Source organism: Pseudochaenichthys georgianus, chromosome 6 (assembly GCF_902827115.2).
Source record: "Pseudochaenichthys georgianus chromosome 6, fPseGeo1.2, whole genome shotgun sequence".
NCBI lineage: Eukaryota > Metazoa > Chordata > Actinopteri > Perciformes > Channichthyidae > Pseudochaenichthys > Pseudochaenichthys georgianus.
In genome coordinates, this window is record NC_047508.1 from 28,216,800 (window position 1) to 28,237,022 (window position 20,223).

General features: G+C 41.6%; 1 protein-coding gene and 1 long non-coding RNA gene across 2 annotated transcripts; both read left to right on the top strand.

Annotated features, from left to right (window-relative positions):
* Nucleotides 1-265: 265 nt before the first annotated feature.
* On the top strand, nucleotides 266-1,171 carry LOC139433998 (uncharacterized). The gene is made up of 3 exons (XR_011643399.1): nucleotides 266-367; nucleotides 757-817; nucleotides 941-1,171. It is a non-coding gene; the product is annotated as an uncharacterized lncRNA (long non-coding RNA).
* Nucleotides 1,172-8,926: 7,755 nt separating this feature from the next.
* On the top strand, nucleotides 8,927-9,791 carry gnrhr4 (gonadotropin releasing hormone receptor 4). Its single transcript, XM_034085796.2, has 2 exons — nucleotides 8,927-9,442; nucleotides 9,708-9,791. Exons 1-2 carry the CDS (start codon nucleotides 8,927-8,929, stop codon nucleotides 9,789-9,791), a joined length of 600 nt encoding a protein of 199 aa, XP_033941687.1.
* The last annotated feature ends 10,432 nt before the right edge of the window (nucleotides 9,792-20,223 follow it).

Below are 20,223 nucleotides of genomic sequence, written 5' to 3' on the forward strand. Positions count from 1 at the left end.
TGGAAGCACGGCATTCGTTTGTGTCAACTGCCCTTAAAGGCAATGAAGACACTACACTACCCAGAATCCCCAGCTATCGTTTGGACTACACCATGTGCTCTGTTTGACAAACCCCGTGATAGTCCTCAAGCTCTGTGATTGGAGAGTGTGCTCCGAGGGTTACCGAGCCTCGAACAGCACTTGAAATGGGATGGAACCAGAGCTATTTAATAGAAGAGTTACGACATCTCCGTTCACTCCAATGGACCACTTTTTTACAGCAATGGCGGATCGTGGAGCCTCTCAATCGTTCCCCGGAAGTTAGCGCCAAGGCTGGCAGAGCTGTGGAGTTGCAGCATAATACACCGTTCGTGACGGACTTTTAAAGGTAAGAAGAAGTTTAAAGATGTATATTGCGGATATTATCAGTACATCTGATTCAAATGAACATGTGTATTAAAGGATGTCAGTGGATTATCCCTAAATTAGTAGATTTAGGGAACGTTTACAGATAACAGATTAAGCTAGCATACCGAAGCAAGTTAGCAACACACGTTGAACAGCCTTTTAATGGTAAATTCCGTTCTCTTAATGTCATTTCGTCCAACATGTTGAATTAGAGAAGAGGGGCTTCTAAACGGGATTGTATGCGGGGGTGGAGGGAGTTAAATATTAGATAAATATAACTTTGGTGCGTGTAAGAGTGAGTGTTTTTAGCAGAGCCATATTGTGTCCTTGTGATTCTGTTGATTATTACCTGTCTGTATAATGTTGCAGCGCAGCTGATTCTGGATTGATGGCAAAGGGAGAGGGACTTAAGTGAGAGTGAAAACACAAGGTAAGTTTAATACTACTGTGTTATATAAGTAAACACCTTATCTCCCCAAGGCATTTCCCATCCAATAGGTGTGCTATATAGGTGTGTATAACCCTTTCTCCTGTCTGTTACTCCCTCTTTCAGCACAAGAACCAGAGGGGGATTCAATGGAGCCTGAATACCTGCACTGAGACCCTCACCCTGCACCCTGAGTCTCAACTCTCAGTGTTTTTCAAGCCTTTCCCTGTTTTTTTGTATTAAACAAAACATTAAGCTTTCCCAATGGTGTGGTTTTCGTTTTATGAAAAAGTGCAAATGCAGTGTTTGTATATAATTACATCACATATTGTGTTGCTGTTGGTCGTGAAATTGCTCCTGCTGACTTGAGCCAGCCATTTTTTCCTCCGCTCTGTGTCAGTGGGGAAACCGTACATTCGTGCTCCTTTCTCTGAGCAATTGGAGCATCCCCAGTCAGCACAGCAAACCATGGTGGCGACTAGGAGGCAGCACAGCAAACCAGGACAACACGGAGGAAAAGGCACCGACAAACTGCATGATATGCTATTCAATGTTTATTGAATTCCATGTATTTGCAATGGATGTTCCTAAAACAACACATTTAACATCATCATCATCATCATGCTGCTGCTAGTCCTTTGATAGTCACCTGTCGGTCTCCTGTCCTTTCTGAAAGCCATAAAGATGACATTAGTCGTTTAGATAACTTGTGTCCTCAGTTACCATGGGGATTACTGAAACTACCATGAATTTAAGAAAATGGTAGAAATGAATCCAATCTGAATTTTAAAGCATTACTTTAGATCCCCTCCCTCTAAATGTATCAATAAACATTAGAAAGTGATGCTCCTGACTACCATACAAGTTTAAGAAGATAATATTGGTGTTAAAGAATTCAAAGCTATAAATAAACAGCAACAGGCTCTTTAACAAGGCACTGTTAGTAACATGTAAACTAGTTGTTCACACTAATCCTGATATTATCACTTAATATTAGCAAATTCGATTTTATGTTTTAAAACATATTGATATAAATACATACACATATCGATTTGTTGTATAAATATTGCAAATCAAAACCTTTATTCACTAATAATTAACAAAAATCGTAGTTCTATCTCCTGTTATCAATGCATTCACATTGCCCGCCATGAACTTCCGGGGAACGATCCTCGTCTACATGAACCACGTGACGATAACCGTTTTTGGACTTCCGGTGTCGTAACTCTTCTATCTATATGGCGCTGGATGGAACCACGGCAGACTGTTCAAAACTGGATTTGAACGGGTCCACCGCGTCCCCCCCCTCCCCCACCCCGTCCCCAGAACTACACATGCTGGCTATTCTGTTTCGCAACATGTTCTCTATGGCACGTCTCTACTGGGAGTTGTAGTTTTAAAAGACGTTTTCGTATTTCCCATAATAAGAAGTTGCCAGTATTAAACTGTGTACATCCCTGGAGGTTTAGGGGACAGGAAACACTCACATTTAAAACATATAATTAATAAATGGGTGAAAATTGCTGGTGCCCATAATGGGCAGTATTAATATATATACCCACAAGCCAGCTAAGGTCAGAAGAGCTTTATTTAACAGCTGGACTTATGTTTGTGACCCCTCCTGTTGTTAATTGATAACATTACATTACATTACATTAATTGATAAGCCTGAAACATGCACTTGTCAAGGTTCAGAGGCACATTTTGCAAATATGGCAGTAGCCATCGATCAGCTTAAGATAAGATATACTTTATTGATCCCAAGTTGGAACATTTGCGTTACATCAGCATGTGTAACAGTTAAATATGCAGTGGTGTTTATTTGAAAATCATTTAGTATAATCACACAAATTCTGTGTTTTATATTTAACAATTCTGTGTTCTTTATTTATTGATTGTTCAATACCTGACAAGGCCGGAGATGAAATATCTGCATACATCATAAAAGTATAATACATTATGTATAATATCAGTTAAAATTGCTTCAACATAGTTAACATTGCTGGAGGTATGCACACATATTGATAGATGTCTTGTAATGCACTGTTGAGGAACCTGCGACCCAAGTTTTTCATTCAGTGCAGAACTACACCATAGTTGTGTAGGCCTATATGATATGTCAATAAACCTTAGAACATCTTTAAATCTTGAACGGGATGTGCAAAATAGTCATTATATACAGTCTTTAATTAACTATTAGTAGAGAATAACGAGTAATGAATATACTTTATAGGGATCCTATTAATATCTAATAATAAAAATAATAATAATTCAATAACATGCTTTAACCACCAGGTGTCTCTTTATATCATCTGTGCACCTTTATGGTGTAAATACAGCCTATCTACCAATTGGATCAAATATAAAAGTGAGCCGAATTAGTGTTGATACGGCAAGGAGACGTATTGTGTGAAAAGAAATGTAAGATGTTGTTTAATGGCTGATATATTTATGATCCACGTCACGTTTTCAGTTCCTCATGTTTGTCTTCTCATCAGGGCTATAAATACAGAACTACGGCAGATATGTAATATTTAATGCAGCCGAACCGTGTATTACAATGCCGTTATGTGATGACTTTCAAAGAGAAAAGCAAGCACACTCGGAATAAGGTATTATTTTTATTTTTTTTAAATGTTTTCGGTCTGTTTCCGGTATTTGTTAATGACGATGTGCTGTGAGATGTGAGACTGGAATTGCACAGGGGGAAATAACGTATCTTTAGATGCGGATTTTGTTAAACTAATATGTTTGCGCTGTGGACCAACACTATACATTGACGGGGAAGGGGGTAGCAATAAAGATAACACCATTAAACAGTTACACAACATAACGTCCCTAGCAACCACCTTGGTAACAATGAAAACGTTGGACGCAATTTCCTGAAGTAATCTTCGTAATAACTAGCAAACTAAAGATCATGTACATCCACTGCACACATAATCTGAAATAACAACTCATATTTCTCGCATCAAATGACATCAAAACGCATTTTAATGGCCAAACTAACTTTAAAATAGGCATTTTACACCCAGAATAAAACGAAGTTCGGCCATGTTTTCTTTTTCTGCAGGGAGAAATGATAGCTGGGGATTCTGGGTAGTGTAGTGTCTTCTGCCATCCTTTACTCCGAAAAAAGATTTGTTTCTCCGAATCGAAGGGGAAAAATACAAAAGCATTGCACACAATTTAAACCAATCAATGTTGTGTAATTAACAAGGATAATCTGGTGTTTTTTAGTCGATGAGTAGTGCAGATATCACTGTAAAATCAATCGTCAGTAAGGGGAATATTTACTTCCGGGTGTACAATTCTCCGCTATCCAATGAGAATGGACGCTCACATTGCCTTTAAGGGCAGTCGACACAAACGAATGCCGTGCTTCCATGAGCATCCATAGAAGCACATGGACATCCCGGAAAGCTGAAAATGGACGCTAAGGCCCCCCCCCCTTGCGTTGAAAATGGACGCTAAGGCCCCCCCCCCTTGCGTTGAAAATGGACGCTAAGGCCCCCCCCCTTGCGTTGAAAATGGACGCTAAGGCCCCCCCCCTTGCGTTGGAAAAAGCCGGCAGGGGACTTGACATAACGTCAACATAGGCCGACCTGGGAGTGAGGATGTGTTGGTTATGTAGCTTTTTCTGCATGTAAACGGTCTGCAAAGTCACAAACCCTCAAAGTAAACCCTGTAGTGAGTAAAACTCTAACACAGAAAATACCTGTCTATGCTGCAGGAGCAGGACAGAGAGTGAATAAACCATACAGAGATGCTGTATGAGAAAACCAATGTGATTTTGAAACATTGAACAATGTAAATATATTCTAGTAAACCTCAACAATGGAATTATGATCAGTAGAAATGGCCATGACATGGGACCTTTAAATTATCCACACGTTTCGATGTGAACAGCCTTGCGTAATTGTTGCTCTGTAATTACAACATTAATCCATTTAGTTATTGTAGATGCAACAGACAGTTGCTTTAGGTGGCTGTTAAGGGAGTCACCAGTTCAAAGCAAAGACCGTCTGTGTGGTAAAGGGGTTAAAGTGATTCCAGAAAAGTTGTATTGGTGTTTTTGCCTAATTCAGTAATCTAAACATTGTGGAAATGCACTGAGCTGTAGACTGGCTCTGTACAGGTGGGTAGTACACCAGACGAGACGCATTTAATCTTGGCATTCAGATGAGTGCACTTCTACATTGACATCGCGACGCGTCCCATGCACTGCAGGGCACGGCGAGTCCCGATACTGGCGAGGAAATAACCTCAGTGAGCCCCGAAAGACCACTGGACAAACAAGATAAGATCCTCTAGGCAGCGTAAAAGCAGTGTAACCAGTGGCGGCGCTAGGGGGTGGCTACTTGGGCTCAAGCCCCGGATGTTTTCTGAAAAGCCCCGGATGTTTCACTTAAAAAAAAAATTCAAATTTTTTTGGTTTTGAAAATGTCTCGGGAGTAATGTGCAGTCCACCAGAGAGGCAGCCGCTGCGGGACATTAGCCTGCGTACTGCGTAGCCTTCCCTGCCCTGAAGAATAAGTGATCCTTCCTAGTGCCCGACGAGTTTTAAGCTAATAGCCTATAAAGTTATGGATATTAGAAAGTTATTTTCATCGAAGCAGGCGCCACAAGCAGAATAAAAAGTACATGAATAAAAAGTTACAGTGCAGTTTAAGATATGAATAGTTCACACAGAAGTTCCACTTTACTGATGAACACAACAGCTCAGTTTAAATTAAAAGCAGCGACAAAAAGATAAACCACACTAAGTCAATACCCTTATATGTTAGTATGTATACAGAACATGACTAACAATTATCCTAAGATGTAACGTTAACCCTTCATACCTCAGTCTACTTTTAAGACACTAAAATAACGTATTCCAATTTTTATTTTGCTTTCGCGCAGCTCTCGTTTCAGTACACATAACAACGGAACCATAGCAACAGAACTGACAGGCAACGGAACTGACAGGCAACACTCTGAATCCGATTGGCTGTGACTGCATCCACTCAGAGTGCCCGATTCAGAAACGTGACTCTTACACTCTTTATGTCACAAACAAAGATGGTGGATGAGAATAGATCTATAAAACGATAAGCAATGCGCAGTGGATCGGAAGAGGACGGTGTGTCGGCGTTGTTCGATAGCGGTGTGGTATGCTAATGGAACACACGCCAAACATGCTAAATCACATTAGAAGGCATCACCCAGATTTGCCAATCACCGGAGCCCGGCAAAAGACAACAGCAGTTCAACAGCTGATCCCCGCTGTTTTTAATAAACCAATAGACATGAGAGCCGAGAGACCAACATAAATAACGGAAGCTTTTGGCATATTTTTTCAACGACTTTGCGCTCTTGAAACACTTTCTTATTATTTATGATGTAATATTTTCAAGACATTCTTTTTAGTTTTACAGCTTGATGAAAGCTTTTTGTTTGACATCAGCCATTATAGATACTATGGCCATCTGAGTGTGTGTGGTACTGTTTATGGTTTGTTTTTAACTGTTTATTAATACAGTTAATTATTCAAAATGTCAGAGTTCCTTATTTTTAAACTGAAACTTGCACTACTGTTCAAAAATAAATAACAACAAACCTGGAATTATGCATTTGGGACTTTTTTTTGCTTTTTCTTGTTGTACCGAACCGTACCGAACCGTGACCCCCAAACCGAGGTACGAACCGAACAGTGACTTCTGTGAACCGTTACACCCATAGTCCCCGGTGTTCCAGGGAACTCACCAAGTGTCAGAAAACACAACCCTCTCTCTTTTCCTCCATACCCAAATCTCTAAAAACGGGGCTGCAATGGATCTGATACAGACTGATCCAGATTTGAATTATTTTCTACGTCACAGAAGTGGTGCTCCGCTTATTGGTCAATTCTCCACCTATCAGGGGAATGTGGGGTTGGGCCACGGCCGGCCATTGCGCTGGATACGCTGTAGTACATATGCCAGGCCTGTAAGTGGCGCTGTAGTCTGTCACAAAAGCAGCGAAGAAGACTTCCCGCGCATGGTTGCCCTTCTGTTTATTCTCCGCTCTGGCTCTTTTTCTCCCTCCCCGAGGCAAGCGTTTGCTCCCGCTGCTGTAATTCAATGCAATCCCTCCCTCGCTGTAATTCTCTCCGGTAGTCCACCAACAGAAGACAAACACCCTCCTCTCCGCCTCTTCCAAGGAACGAGGGGACCGTGCGGCAGAGTTTCAGTTAGATTTTTTTTCGCCGGTCAACATGTCTGTTAAAGTTTAAATCTTCCGGACAAAATTAGAAAAGTGCCGGTCATAGGTCTTCTTTGTTATTTATTGAGCTTTAAAACAAATGAATAACGACTCTATATAATAATATAAGAATAAAACACGGAGGACGGAGATCTCTTTTTCTCCCCCTCTTCTCACCGCTGCAGCCCAGCAGCTGATCTCAAAGCACGCTCCCCTCTCCTGCAGGGGGGCGTGGTGCAGCTCACAGATTCAGCCCCCTGCAAAAACAGGGCTGGAAAGAGCAAATGGAGCAAAATGAGGCATGGCTAAAATGCAGGATCTGTTTGGTATTTTGAAAGAAAAACTATTTATATACTTCATATAGGTATGGCCCTACAATATATTGTTCAAATATAGCATGATATGTCCCCTTTAAGGTATTATTAAGGTAGGGTTAATGTTGCTCTCAAAGTGCACCAGATTGATGCTTTTAACTTCAATATTTAAAAAAAAAAAAAATCTTCCCGGGGGAGCATGCCCCCGGACCCCCCTAGAGGAGGTGACGACCCCCTTAAAGGCTGTTTGGTCCACCCCCCAGTTGTAAAAAAAAAATAGCACTTTACCCCTGCACCCCCCCTCAACAACGACTGGGCTAAGCCCCGGATCTCCTACAATCCTAAATCCGCCTCTGAGTGTAACAATGTGTAAATGCTCCTGGAGGTGTACAGAAAACACTGATATACCACGGACAATGTGTGCCGTTGTTATGATATTTTCTGCAGTATTATTTTGCTTTAGCCAGTAATTTTGTTGGACACTTTTAGCTGATGGGAGAGACAGTCAAAATGGAGATGTTTATCCATTAATTGACAATACTTTTCAAACTTAAACCACAACAAAATAATACACCGACATAATCTTGATATTCTTTTTTTAAATGGAGATTTGGAGGGGGGGGGGGGGGGGCAGCGCTGTCCTCGCTAAGAGAAAGAAGAGCAGCTCTAGTGGTGCGTATACGGATCATACCTGGAATACTGCCGCATGTCATTTTGAAAGGAAGAGGACTAAAGCAACAGCTGCTGTGACTGCAGTAGAAATACACTCAGTTAAATCACTGTCAGCTCCACTTCCACTTCTAATTGCAGGTAAGCTATATTTTTTATCTGCCTCTAATAGGCTACTGGTTACATTTAGATGTGTTCCTTTTTTTCCTTCTCTTTATTGGAAAAAATTAGGCGAGGCAAGGGGGCTTAAATGAACCGTGAGAAAATGAAAGAGAAGGTTAGAAGTTCAGCAAATATGTGCACTTCAGCCTGAAAAGCGTATTTTTTCCTCACCTGTAGCCTACTGCATGTATTTTCTGAAACCTACGTTTATTATCCTTTAGAAGATACTTTGTTTTTCTACTTTTATGCATGAAAACAACAGGCATTTGTGTTGGGTTGGAAACATCTGTTATCTCAAAGATTAACAGATGGACATTAAAACATAATAAAAGCTATAAAAGGGGGACAATGTACTCGATGGTGAGGACTGAATCAGGGTTAAATGCTGATTCAAGGTTAGGTATTTAGAGGAAGTGCCATTATTCTCATGTTTTTGTGATCACTTTTCATGCTTATAAATATAATGGAAGCTAAAAAAAGAAAATAATGTTGTCATTTTATCCCCGTTAAAGTGGCATATGACAGAACTGTTTTAATAATGCATAACCATGGTACATGTCCCATTAGGCTGCCAGCACCTGCACCTGCACATTTATAGCGTGTTTGAAATACCAGCATAGAAAATGTTTTTTTTTTTAAGTTCCAGTTGGAGATGCAGATGGAGAAGAAAGACACCGTGTTGGAGTAGCTGGTTTATTGCCTTTAGTTTGTGCCTCGCGTCAGTCCGACTCCAGTGGTAATTATGTTCCACCAGCTGAAGGATCCAGCTGTGAATGGCAGCTGCCTCGAACCCTCATCAGCCTGCAATACGAGCGCTGATGGTTACGCACTCCAGCTGCCCACGTTCACCACCGCGGCCAAAGTCAGAGTAATCATCACTTTCACTTTGTGCGCAGTGTCAGCTGTGTGCAACTTGGTCGTGCTGTGGGCTTCCTTTAACGGAGGCAAGCGCAAGTCACACGTCAGGATCCTGATAATGCACCTGACGGTGGCAGACCTGCTGGTGACTTTCATCGTGATGCCTGTGGACGCGGTGTGGAACATCACTGTGCAGTGGCAGGCGGGAGATTTCCTCTGCAGGCTGCTGATGTTCATGAAACTGGTGGCGATGTACTCCTGCGCCTTTGTAACTGTTGTCATTAGCTTGGATAGACAGTCTGCCATTCTCAATCCTTTGGGCATCAGTGAGGCAAAAAGGAAAAGCAAAATCATGTTGACTGTGGCCTGGACGATGAGTGTAATCCTCTCGCTCCCTCAGGTAAGAATAACACATAAAGCACACAGGAAACATGGAAAACACACACCCACAAAAAACCCTCGCAGACTGCACTCATATGAAGCTTCTAGTTGTGTAGGCATATACTACAAGCATATAAACACTGCCAATTGTATATCCTGCACTGAATCCATCTTGTTAGTTTGCTGAAAATCAAGGTGAAGGTTAATTAAATAATTGGTTATGTCTACAGGAAACATGATGAAATGAGGGGTTACATATGGTAACCCTTTTTATATAAGCACAGGTGGAGCCCTCTACTGGACTCTATGGGTACTACCCAGTGGCATTGCCTGGCCTGCGCCACTGTAGCGCCGCCACTGTGGGCTAAGCCCCGAATGTTTTCAGCCAGGTCCAGGCGATGCCCCTGGTACTACCCCTTGATCATATCATGCAAGCATTCATCCACTGAGACTTCCATAAACGTAGCCGGCCCCGGGGCGGGCCTACCTGAATACGTGCGCATCTCACTGTATAAAAGAAGGCCTCGCCTCCTGACTGTCATCCTACACCTTTCTTCAGCGAGTGGCATAGGACAGACTATGAAGGGCCGTGTAGGCCAAAATTCAAACTCACCTCACACATTCAAACTCACCTCACACATTCAAACTCACCTCACACACAGCCTCACACACACACTACTGAAATCCTCTCACATTCACTACTGAACACCCCTCACACACACACTACTGAAAACATCTGGCCTTGCACACACACTACTGAAATCCTCTCACATTCACTACTGAACACCTCACACACACACTACTGAAAACATCTGGCCTTGCACACACACTACTGAAATCCTCTCACATTCACTACTGAACACCTCACACACCAACCCAGTCTCACGGCATTTCGTGTTCACCAACACGATTTTTAATCTATTGATTCGTGTTCACCATCACGATTTGCCCCTTTTTTTCGTGTTGCACAGGACGATTTTAAAAGCAATGTATTTCTACTGGTAACGTGCAGGCTGCAGCACGTCTTTTTCTCCGGTCGGGTCGTGGAAGACCGGAAGCTGTGTGGTTCATAAAAACATGTTCTTACTCAATATCAAGCCACAATTATTGCTTTTATTTTAAATCGTATAATTTCGGACTTTTGTTGCCGTCTGTGAGGAAAATAAATGGGGCTCAGAGCCTCAGGATACTGAAATCTGTATTTTTAAATATTTTTTTCCTTCTAATTTGTTATTCTTTTCAAAATAACACACTGTTATTTACTCACCAATAACACACAATTATCCTTGCTTTTATTTATTGGTTTAATTCCATAATCTCGAGCTTTTTTGGTGTCCGTCAGGAACTGAATTTCAAAATAAAAATAACCGGAAACAGACGTAGGCCTGTAAGGGACATTCCGAGCATCATTGCGATTGTCAACATTTCTGAGTTTAGGATGGCCAAAGACACTACACTACCCATAATCCCCAGCTATCGTTTAGGACTACAGTTCCCGTAAGGTTACGCAGAGCGTCAAACAGCTGTGTGAAATGGAACGAAACCACGCCAGTCTATCCAAAACTGGAATCGAACGCCCCCCCATAACTACACATGCTGGCTATTGTGTTTCGCAAAATGTTCTATGGGACGTCTCTACTGAACGTTTTCGTTTTTCCCACAATTAGAAGTTGCCATTATTAAACACATTGGTGTTATCAAATGTAAAACATATAATTAATAAATGGGTGAAAATCACTTGTGTCCATAATGCGCAGCATTATATTAATGCCGTATACCCACATGACAGCTCATTGCTACTTTGTAATTCTACTCCACTACAATTCAGAGGTTAACCTGGTATGTTTACTCCACTGCATTTATTTGAGTTACTTTGCAGATTCTGATTAATTATGTGAAATATATAAACAACCCTTAAATCAGACTTTAGTTACACCTGAGTAAAACTCAGGTAAGGTGATTGTCAAGTGCCAACAATCAGGAGAGATATTTGATAGTTGGTGCTTGAGAAGACTAAACATGTATCTGCAATTGACATGAATGGAAACAAGTAATAAAGTATATTCATTACTCGTTATTCTCTACTAATAGTTAATTAAAGACTGTATATTATGGCTATTTTGCACATCACTTTCAAGATTTTCAAAGGTTTATTGACATATCATACACAACTACGGTGTAGTTATGCAATGAATGAAAAACTTGGGTCACAGGTTCCTCAACAGTGCATTACAAGACATCTATCAATATGTGTGTACCTCCACCATTAAACTGTCATATTCTGCACATTTCTTATTCTATCTACATACATAAGAGTATAATTAATGTGTATAATATCAGTTAAAATAAGTGCTTCAACATAGTTAACATTGCAGGAAAGCAATATATTAGACGTTAATTACTTTGTCAGGCTTAATATTTAATATTTAATGTTTAAATAAAGGTTAATCCGTTTTTCTGTTTTGCACCTCCTCCTATTAATATCTGTGTACATCCTGCACTAAACTGTTTTATTGTAGAGATAACTTATAGTATCTTCTTGATTTTTTATATTCTATATTTCTATATTTATACTTTCCCCCTATGAAAGTATGTACTCTTAATATTTTTTTAATCAAATATAACACATAAAACAATAATTCAATAACGTGCTTTAACCACTAGGAGGTACACACGAGGTGCACACAGCCATAATAACTTTGTATTATTAGTGTGTATGTACAACATCTGAAGATGTATAGTTTTATGCATGCTTTCACATCATTTTACAGCATATTGCTATACTATTTCAGACTCAGTATTTACATTCTTACATTCAAAGAAAATCAGTAATATCTTTGAAAACTACAGTCCTTTTCTCTCAGCTGTGCACCGTTATGGTGTAAATATAACCTCTATGAATTAGATCAAATGTAAAAGTCAGCCGGATTAGTGTAGATACTGCAAGGAGACGTATTGTGTGAAGAGAAATTGAAGATGTTGTTTAATTGTTGATATATTTATGATTCACGTCAAGTATTCAGTTTCGGCGCCATTTCTTCCAGTTTTTCCAAAGGTCTTCTCATCAGGGCGCTATAAATAAAGAAAGTTCTACGGCAGATCTGTAATATGTAATGCAGCCGAACCGTGTATTACAATGCCGTTATGTGATGACTTTCAAAGAGAAAAGCAAGAGCACTCGGAATTAGGTATTATTTTATACTTTTAAAATGTTTTCCGGATTTCATATAATATAAACACCAAATCCCAGCATGCATTGCGGCTAACACATCCAATCAACGAGCTTAAAACCATAGCTGAGGATCTTGGGTAATCGCTCGAAATGCGTACGTCTGTTTCCGGTTATATTTATTTTGAAATTCAGTTCCTGACGGACGCCAAAAAAGCCCGAGATTATGGAATTAAACCAATAAATAAAAGCAAGGATAATTGAGTGTTATTGGTGAGTAAATAAATGTGTGTTATTTTGAAAAGAACAACAAATTAGAAGGAAAAAAAGATTTAAAAAATACAGATTTCAGTATCCTGAGGCTCTGAGCCCCATTTATTTTCCTCACAGACGACAACAAAAGTCCGAAATTATACGATTTAAAATAAAAGCAATAACTGTGGCTTGATATTGAGTAAGAACATGTTTTTATGAACCACACAGCTTCCGGTCTTCCACGACCTGACCGGAGAAAAAGACGTGCTGCAGCCTGCAGGCACGAAACACGTTACCAGTAGAAATACATTGCTTTTAAAATCGTCCTGTGCAACACGAAAAAAAGGGGCAAATCGTGATGGTGAACACGAATCAATAGATTAAAAATCGTGTTGATGAACACGAAATGCCGTGAGACTGGGTTGCACACACACACTACTGAAAATTAAGCCTCACACACACACTACTGAAATCATCTCACGTTCACTACTGAACACCTCACACACACAATACTGAAAATTAACCTCACACACACACTCCTGAAAAACATTTTTCTGAAAGGTTCTCAGTAGGGAATGTGCATGTGCTTCACCTATGTGTGTGTGAGGGGATTCTTGCTGTAACGGAAGTCATTCTAATGTAACGAATGTCATTCTAACGTAATGGAAGTCAGTGGTCTCTTTGCTAGCCCCGTTAGCTTCATTAGCTCCAGGCTGCTACTCCGAAGTGTTTGTTGTGTTGATGCCTGGTGGAGTATTCTTCATTGAAATATCGCACTTATCGTATGGCTCTGCGGTTCAAACAGACCGTCCATGAATGCAGTTTATTCGGTAAGTACAATTCAAGCACTTTATTTCTTACTTGTCTTTTTATTCAGCTAACAAGCGAGGCGAAGCTACATCTGTGCTAACGATGCTATCCGTAGCATACAAGTTAAAACATAATGGAGAAGTGTAACACATTGAGAAGGATTATACTGTAAAACATAAGGCTTCTCGTGAGGTTGGTAAAATAAGGTCATGCTTGTACATTAGTTAGTTTGCTAGTTAGGTAACTGTATGCATTGTTATTGTTAATTTAAAATAGCTATGCTCGACGATGCAGACAGCTAGCGTCACATTAGTGTTGAAGAGCAGAGTACTGTATGAGATTAACCTCACTATAAGATCTGTGTATCTGAAAAATATGAATCTCACATTTCCAGTTGGTTCCAGAAATAACGTTGACGTAGATATTGCAATATGGTTTGAAACTAGCTGGAAATAAGGTCTGTGGTTGAGACGCATTTAAGAGACGGGTCACGTTTTGTTCAGCCGGATAATATCCACATGTCTACCCTACTTTTATAATTTTCAAATCATAAATCTAGTTGCCAGAAGCAAAATGCTAACGGTATGCTTAAAGGAACTGCAGCTGCTTCAACGTCACGCTGATTTAAGATCCATATTCAAACATACAGATTATAAATGGTACAAGTTGAAGCGTTTGTTTGAACAGTTTGCAGGAACTTGCTTTCAAGCAGAACTTGAAAATGTACATAAATAGCTGACGTTAATAATGCTAACTAGTGAGCTAGCTGTGTAGATCTGCTGCACTATTTACTACAGCCCGGCTGTCCGCAGCCGACTTTATAACAGTATTAAGTGAAAACCATTCAAAATATTTTATAGAATAAATCCGTTATCCAAATCCCATAAAAACACAAGACAACCAGCAATTAGACAATACCCTGTGTCATATTTTTGTCGGATGAATGCAAGCTGATATTGTCACTTTTTAAAAAACCTACATAAGGGTTGTTCCCTCTTGTTTTCTCTGTTAGGATAATACTACAGAAAATGGGCTCCGCGGAAGGTGACACCCTTGCAAACCAAAAAAGAGAAATACAAGTATTTGTATTCCCCCCGGTCTGCACGTTTTACGTTGCTTAAAGAGCCTGTGACAGCATCCCAACAACTGTTGTGCAATGAAATATTGGGCTACTAGTAATCTCGAACCGTCAGTTTAAAAAAGAAAAAGCGATACCGTTCCGTTAAATATCAATAATTTCGAACATCGCGGGGAAATTCCTTCGACTCATTTTGAAGTTTTGAGGGAAGCCGGAAGTGACGTCAATGCGGGAACGCTTCGAGAGCCAAACACGGACAAAGTGTGTTGTGTCATGCGTAGAAATGGTGAATTACTGAGATTAGGCACGTTAATAACGTTTTAATGAAGTTGACTACAGTATATTCATATTTGTCAGTGCTTTCATGTCAATTCGGCGACATAAACATAAATGATCGTGGTGAAGATGATGATTACATTAGGATTAAAAATCGGGAGTGAGAGCTGCTGAATTTCCTCCCGTCGGATGTGATATAAAAACAAATCGATTATTCTTGTGGTTGTAAACTCAAGTGGATGAAACTACATTTATTAGTGCTTTCATGTCAATTCGGCGAACATATGATACATTAAATGATGAGTGAGGATGATGATTAAAAATCGTTTGTTTGAGCCGGTCTGCATTTCCTGATGAGAAAACAAACCGATGCTTTTTGTAGTTGTAGTACACCAACAACATGGATTAAACGTGTGTTTTTTTTACCACAATGTTGGGGAAATTAATGGATAAAATGCACGGATTATTATTATTATTCCCACTCCGATCGGGACACTAGGTCCACCGTTTCCCTGCAGCGAGGCTCCCCACGTTGACAATTTATGTGGGCTGGGTGCAGTGGCGGACTGGCCATCGGGACGAATCCCGATGGGCCGGTACCGAAGTGGGCCGGTCGGATAAGTAACTAGCACATCCCCCATAGGCGGCGCGTGAGGCTCAGGTTTGAGAATAATAATAATAATAATAATAATATATTTTATTTATAAGCGCACTTTTCATTTGCGTAAACAAAACTCAAAGTGCTACAAAATTAAAAATTAAAAAGGGTGAAAAAAAAAACAAAAAAAAAAACAAACAATTAAAACAACATAATAAAAGCTGTGACATTCATGCCCGCATGGCATAATGTGGGGGATTTAAAAATCTAGTTAAAGGCTATTCTAAAAAGATGCGTTTTTAGGCCTTTTTTGAAAGCCTCCACAGTCTGTGGTGTCCTCAGCTGGCTTGGGAGGGCATTCCACAATCTCGGAGAAGCGGAGCAGAAGGCTCGGTCTCCCATGGTCTTCAGTTTTGTCCTTGGTGGGATGAGGAGGTTTGCCTTTACTGAACGTAGGTTCCTCGTGGAGGTTTGTGGGGTGAGCAATTCCTTGATGTAGGAGGGAGCATTTCCATATATGCACTGATGAGTGAAGAGGGTGATTTTGTAGTCAATCCTGAGTGAGACCGGGAGCCAGTGCAGTGATTTGAGGATGGGTGTGATGTGTTCGTACTTCCGCACTCTCATCAGGATCCTAGCAGCTGTGTTTTGGATGTATTGCAGCTTCTGGATGTTCTTGCTAGGAATCCCAATGAGAAGTGCGTTACAGTAGTCCAGCCTGGAGGAGACAAAGGCGTGGACAAGCTTTTCAGCATCTGGCAGACTGAGTGTGGGGCGGAGTTTCGCAATATTTCTCAGGTGGTAGAAAGAGGTCTTGCATATTTGCTTGATGTGGGCCTCAAAGGTCAGGTGAGGATCCATTTTAACTCCCAGATTGGTAACCGTTGTTGAGAGTGGAATGTTCTGACCGGAGAAGGTGATGCTGGTGATGGCAGATGAACAGACCTGATGTGGAGTGCCAATAAGAATGGCTTCAGTCTTGGAGCTGTTTAGCTGGAGGAAGTTGTGCTTCATCCACACCTTTATCTCCTCCAGGCATCTGGTTATTGTGGATGATGGCAGAGGTGCAGAGGGGGTTGGGTTTGCTCTGATGTAGAGTTGTGTGTCATCAGCATAGCAATGGAAAGATATTCCATGCCGGCTGATGACACGACCAAGGGGGGATATGTATATGGTGAAAAGGGTGGGGCCAAGGACTGATCCTTGGGGGACACCGCAAGTCACAGAGTGAGTTCTTGATTTAGCCGCTCCCAAGGTGACGTGCTCAGTCCTCCCGGTGAGATAGGAGGTGAACCAGTTTAAGGCAGAGTCAGAGAGTCCAATTGTAGTGTGAAGACGGTGGAGTAGGATGTCATGGTCGACGGTAGTGCTGCGTACCGGTACGCCGAACCGGTACTGGACTTGTAAAAAGTTTCGGTACAAGTCCGGTTAAAACCGGAACGTCGGGAACCGGTACTTGGACTCGCAAAAAAACTAGCACTTACGTATATTCTGGTGTCTGTGGTTATTTAAACATTCCCTGATGAACGTTATTCAGTGTGAATAAATGAGTGCTAATCCCAGTGTGCTCAGTGTACACCATCACATGTCATTTCACCTTCGACTCACGGTTTGAAGATGTAGAATTTCGCCACATGCTAATGCTAACCGGAAATGAAGAATTTTCAGAATAAAAGTATTAAGTTAATAGTGTGAACTTCCGGTTTTTTCAGAATAAAAATGATTTAAATTAGTGTATTTAATTCAAAATTACGCCATATCAACATTGATTTTAATTTCTAACAGTATGTATGTACATCAGTATGTATGTAGTATGTACTGTATAATGTACACATGTAGATTGTAGAAAATACATGGTGCACAGACAGTACAGTACACTCTGACTGTACAGTCACTACAGCCTATACTGTATAGTAGGTGTGTAACAGTGTAATGCGTATAGTCTACTCTACACTCTACCTTTCAGCAACGCTTTAGGGATTTAGGCTCAGTCAGCTCAGGGACTGTTTGGTTACTTTAGTTTGGTAAATGAAATACATGTTTGAACTTTGTAGTAGTTCACTGTAGTTGCTGTCATAAGTCATTTGTAGACTAAGTGGCACATTTGTACTTTGTAGAGAAATGTAGACACAAGTTGGAAGGGAGCACAATAAACCTGATGAGTGAATTTGAGTTGATTATGAGTTAATTTTCAATTGATAATTAGCTCACAATAAGTTCACTTTAGTTACTCACACAACTTGACACAAGCCATGGGTTCAGGTCCGGACTTATAAGTCCGGACCTGAACCTGAACCTCTGGACTTGAGTCCGGACCTGAACCTGAATGTGAGTCCAGGTACGCAGCACTAGTCGACGGTATCAAATGCTGCAGTTAGATCCAGGAGGATGAGGAGAGATGGAGATCCGGTGTCAGCTGTCATCAGCAGGTCATTGGTCACCCTGACTAAGGCAGTTTCTGTACTGTGGCCCTGGCGGAAACCAGACTGGAATTTTTCAAATAGTTTATTCAGTGTTAGATGTTCCTGGATCTGAATGGCAACTACTTTCTCCAGTACCTTGGATAGGAATGGCAGGTTGGATATGGGTCTGTAATTGGCTAGGACTTCAGGGTCTAAAGTGGGTTTTTTGAGGAGTGGTTTGATGACAGCAGCTTTTAATGGTGGTGGAACATGACCAGACTGGATGGACTGGTTTATCACTGAAGTGATCAGCGGACTTATGGCATCAATGTTCGATTTAACCAAAGCTGTGGGAAAGGGGTCCAGGGCACAGGTGGAGGGTTTCATCTTTTTGATGATGGCCTCAACTTCATGCTGCGAGATGTTAGTGAAGCAGCAAAGAGGCTGGGTCGGTCCAGGCTGGGGGTTGACGGTCAGGACTAGCAGAGCAGCGGAGTTTGTGAGGAGAGAGCGGATGGTCTCTACCTTTTTCCTGAAAAATGTGATGAAATTATCACACTGCTCCTCTGTGGTGTCTTTGTGTAGCGGAGTCTGAGGTTTGAGGAGATGGTTTATGGTGGAAAAAAGTAGCTTGGAGTTGCCAGGGCTATTGTTGATGATGGCGGAGTAGAATTTTGACCGTGTGTCTCTGAGGGACTTTGCGTAGGCATTTTGGTGGTCCCGGTATGCCTGTCTGTGAACAGAGAGGCCTGAAGCCTTGAAGCGCCGCTCAAGGACACGCCCCGCTGTCTTCATTTTCCTCAGCTCGCAGGTGTACCAGGGGGCTGACCGTGAGAAAGTGACTGTTCTAGTTTTGACAGGGGCGTGGAGATCCAGGAGACTGCTCAGAGATGTATTGTAAAAATCCACAGATTCATTTACTGATGTAGGAGTTATTGTGGAGAGATGCTGGAGATCCGAGGTCATGGTGTCCGGGTTGATGTTTTTCAGATTTCTGAAACGGATTTGACGCTTGGGTTTGGTGTGGGGTAGCAGCAGTGGCAGCTCCATTGAGATGGCCTTGTGATCCGACACACCTAGATCGTAAACGGATAGTTTACTAATGGGGGCAGAGTTTGTGATTACAAGGTCCAGTGTGTGTCCCCTAGTGTGTGTGGGGACATCAACATGTTGTGTTAGGTTGAGGCAGTCCAGAAGGTGTAGGAACTCGGCTGCATAGTGACAGGAGGGGGTGTCAACGTGAATATTGATGTCTCCTAGTATTATAATGTTGGCGGAGGTAGCGCAGAGTGTACTGAGAAGATCGTGGATCTCTGGGATGAAGGCAGAGTTGGGTTTGGGTGGCCGGTAGATGAGAAGTATTGTCAGTGAGAGGGGGGGTTTACTTTTAAATCCAAGGCATTCAAATGAGGATAGTACAGGCAGAGGCAGGGTGGACAGTTCCAGTTCTTTTCTGTGTATTATTGCTAATCCGCCACCACGACCAGTGCTGCGAGATTTTTCCAGGTAGCTGTAGCCAGGGGGACAGGCTTCATTTAGGGCAGAGTAAACCTCTGGCTGTTGCCACGTTTCTGTGAGGCACATAAAGTCTATTCCCTTGTCCATGATGTGGTCTGTATGAATGCCGATTTGTTTTGTAAGGGATTGTGCATTAAATAGTTCTATTTTGACTGTAGATGAAATGCTGGGTTTCTGTAGGGTCCGCAGTAAACTATGATCCACTCCCCGTTTTCCGCACAGCTCAGTGTGTAGCAGTCTCGCGGTATTTCCCATGCAATTTACACCGAGAGCGTCAGCGCTGTGATGACGCGGCAGACGTGCGACAGTGGTCCAGATGGAAGGAATGGATGATCCAGGCGGGCACGGTCGGTTGTAAACAAACTTTCTCCGAGAGCCTCTGTGGATGTAACGAGGTCGGCGTAGTATTCCAAGTTGTTTGATGGCTGAGATGCACGTTGGAGTTTTGTAGTTGTTGAGACTCAGCAGTTGCGGGATGGAATACTTTGACATCATGCCGTTGGCCGCAGGTTCTCGCCTAGAGCTAGCCGTTAGCCATAGACAGAGATTGAAGACTGTTTGGTAGAATGAGATGTTGACCCATAGCATGGCAGGAGGAGAGGAAGCTGGGAGAAGCAGTCTGTGTCAAAGCAGGTTAGTCAGCAGGCTGTTCGAAGGCTAACTGTGGAGGCAGCTGTCCTAGCCGGCTAGCTGT

Excerpts from the sequence above, each read along its gene's own strand:
- gnrhr4 (XM_034085796.2), top strand. The coding sequence starts at position 8,927 with ATGTTCCACCAGCTGAAGGATCCAGCTGTGAATGGCAGCTGCCTCGAA. Across the intron at positions 9,443-9,707 it reads TAATCCTCTCGCTCCCTCAG|GTGGAGCCCTCTACTGGACT; the intron begins GTAAGAATAACA and ends ATATAAGCACAG.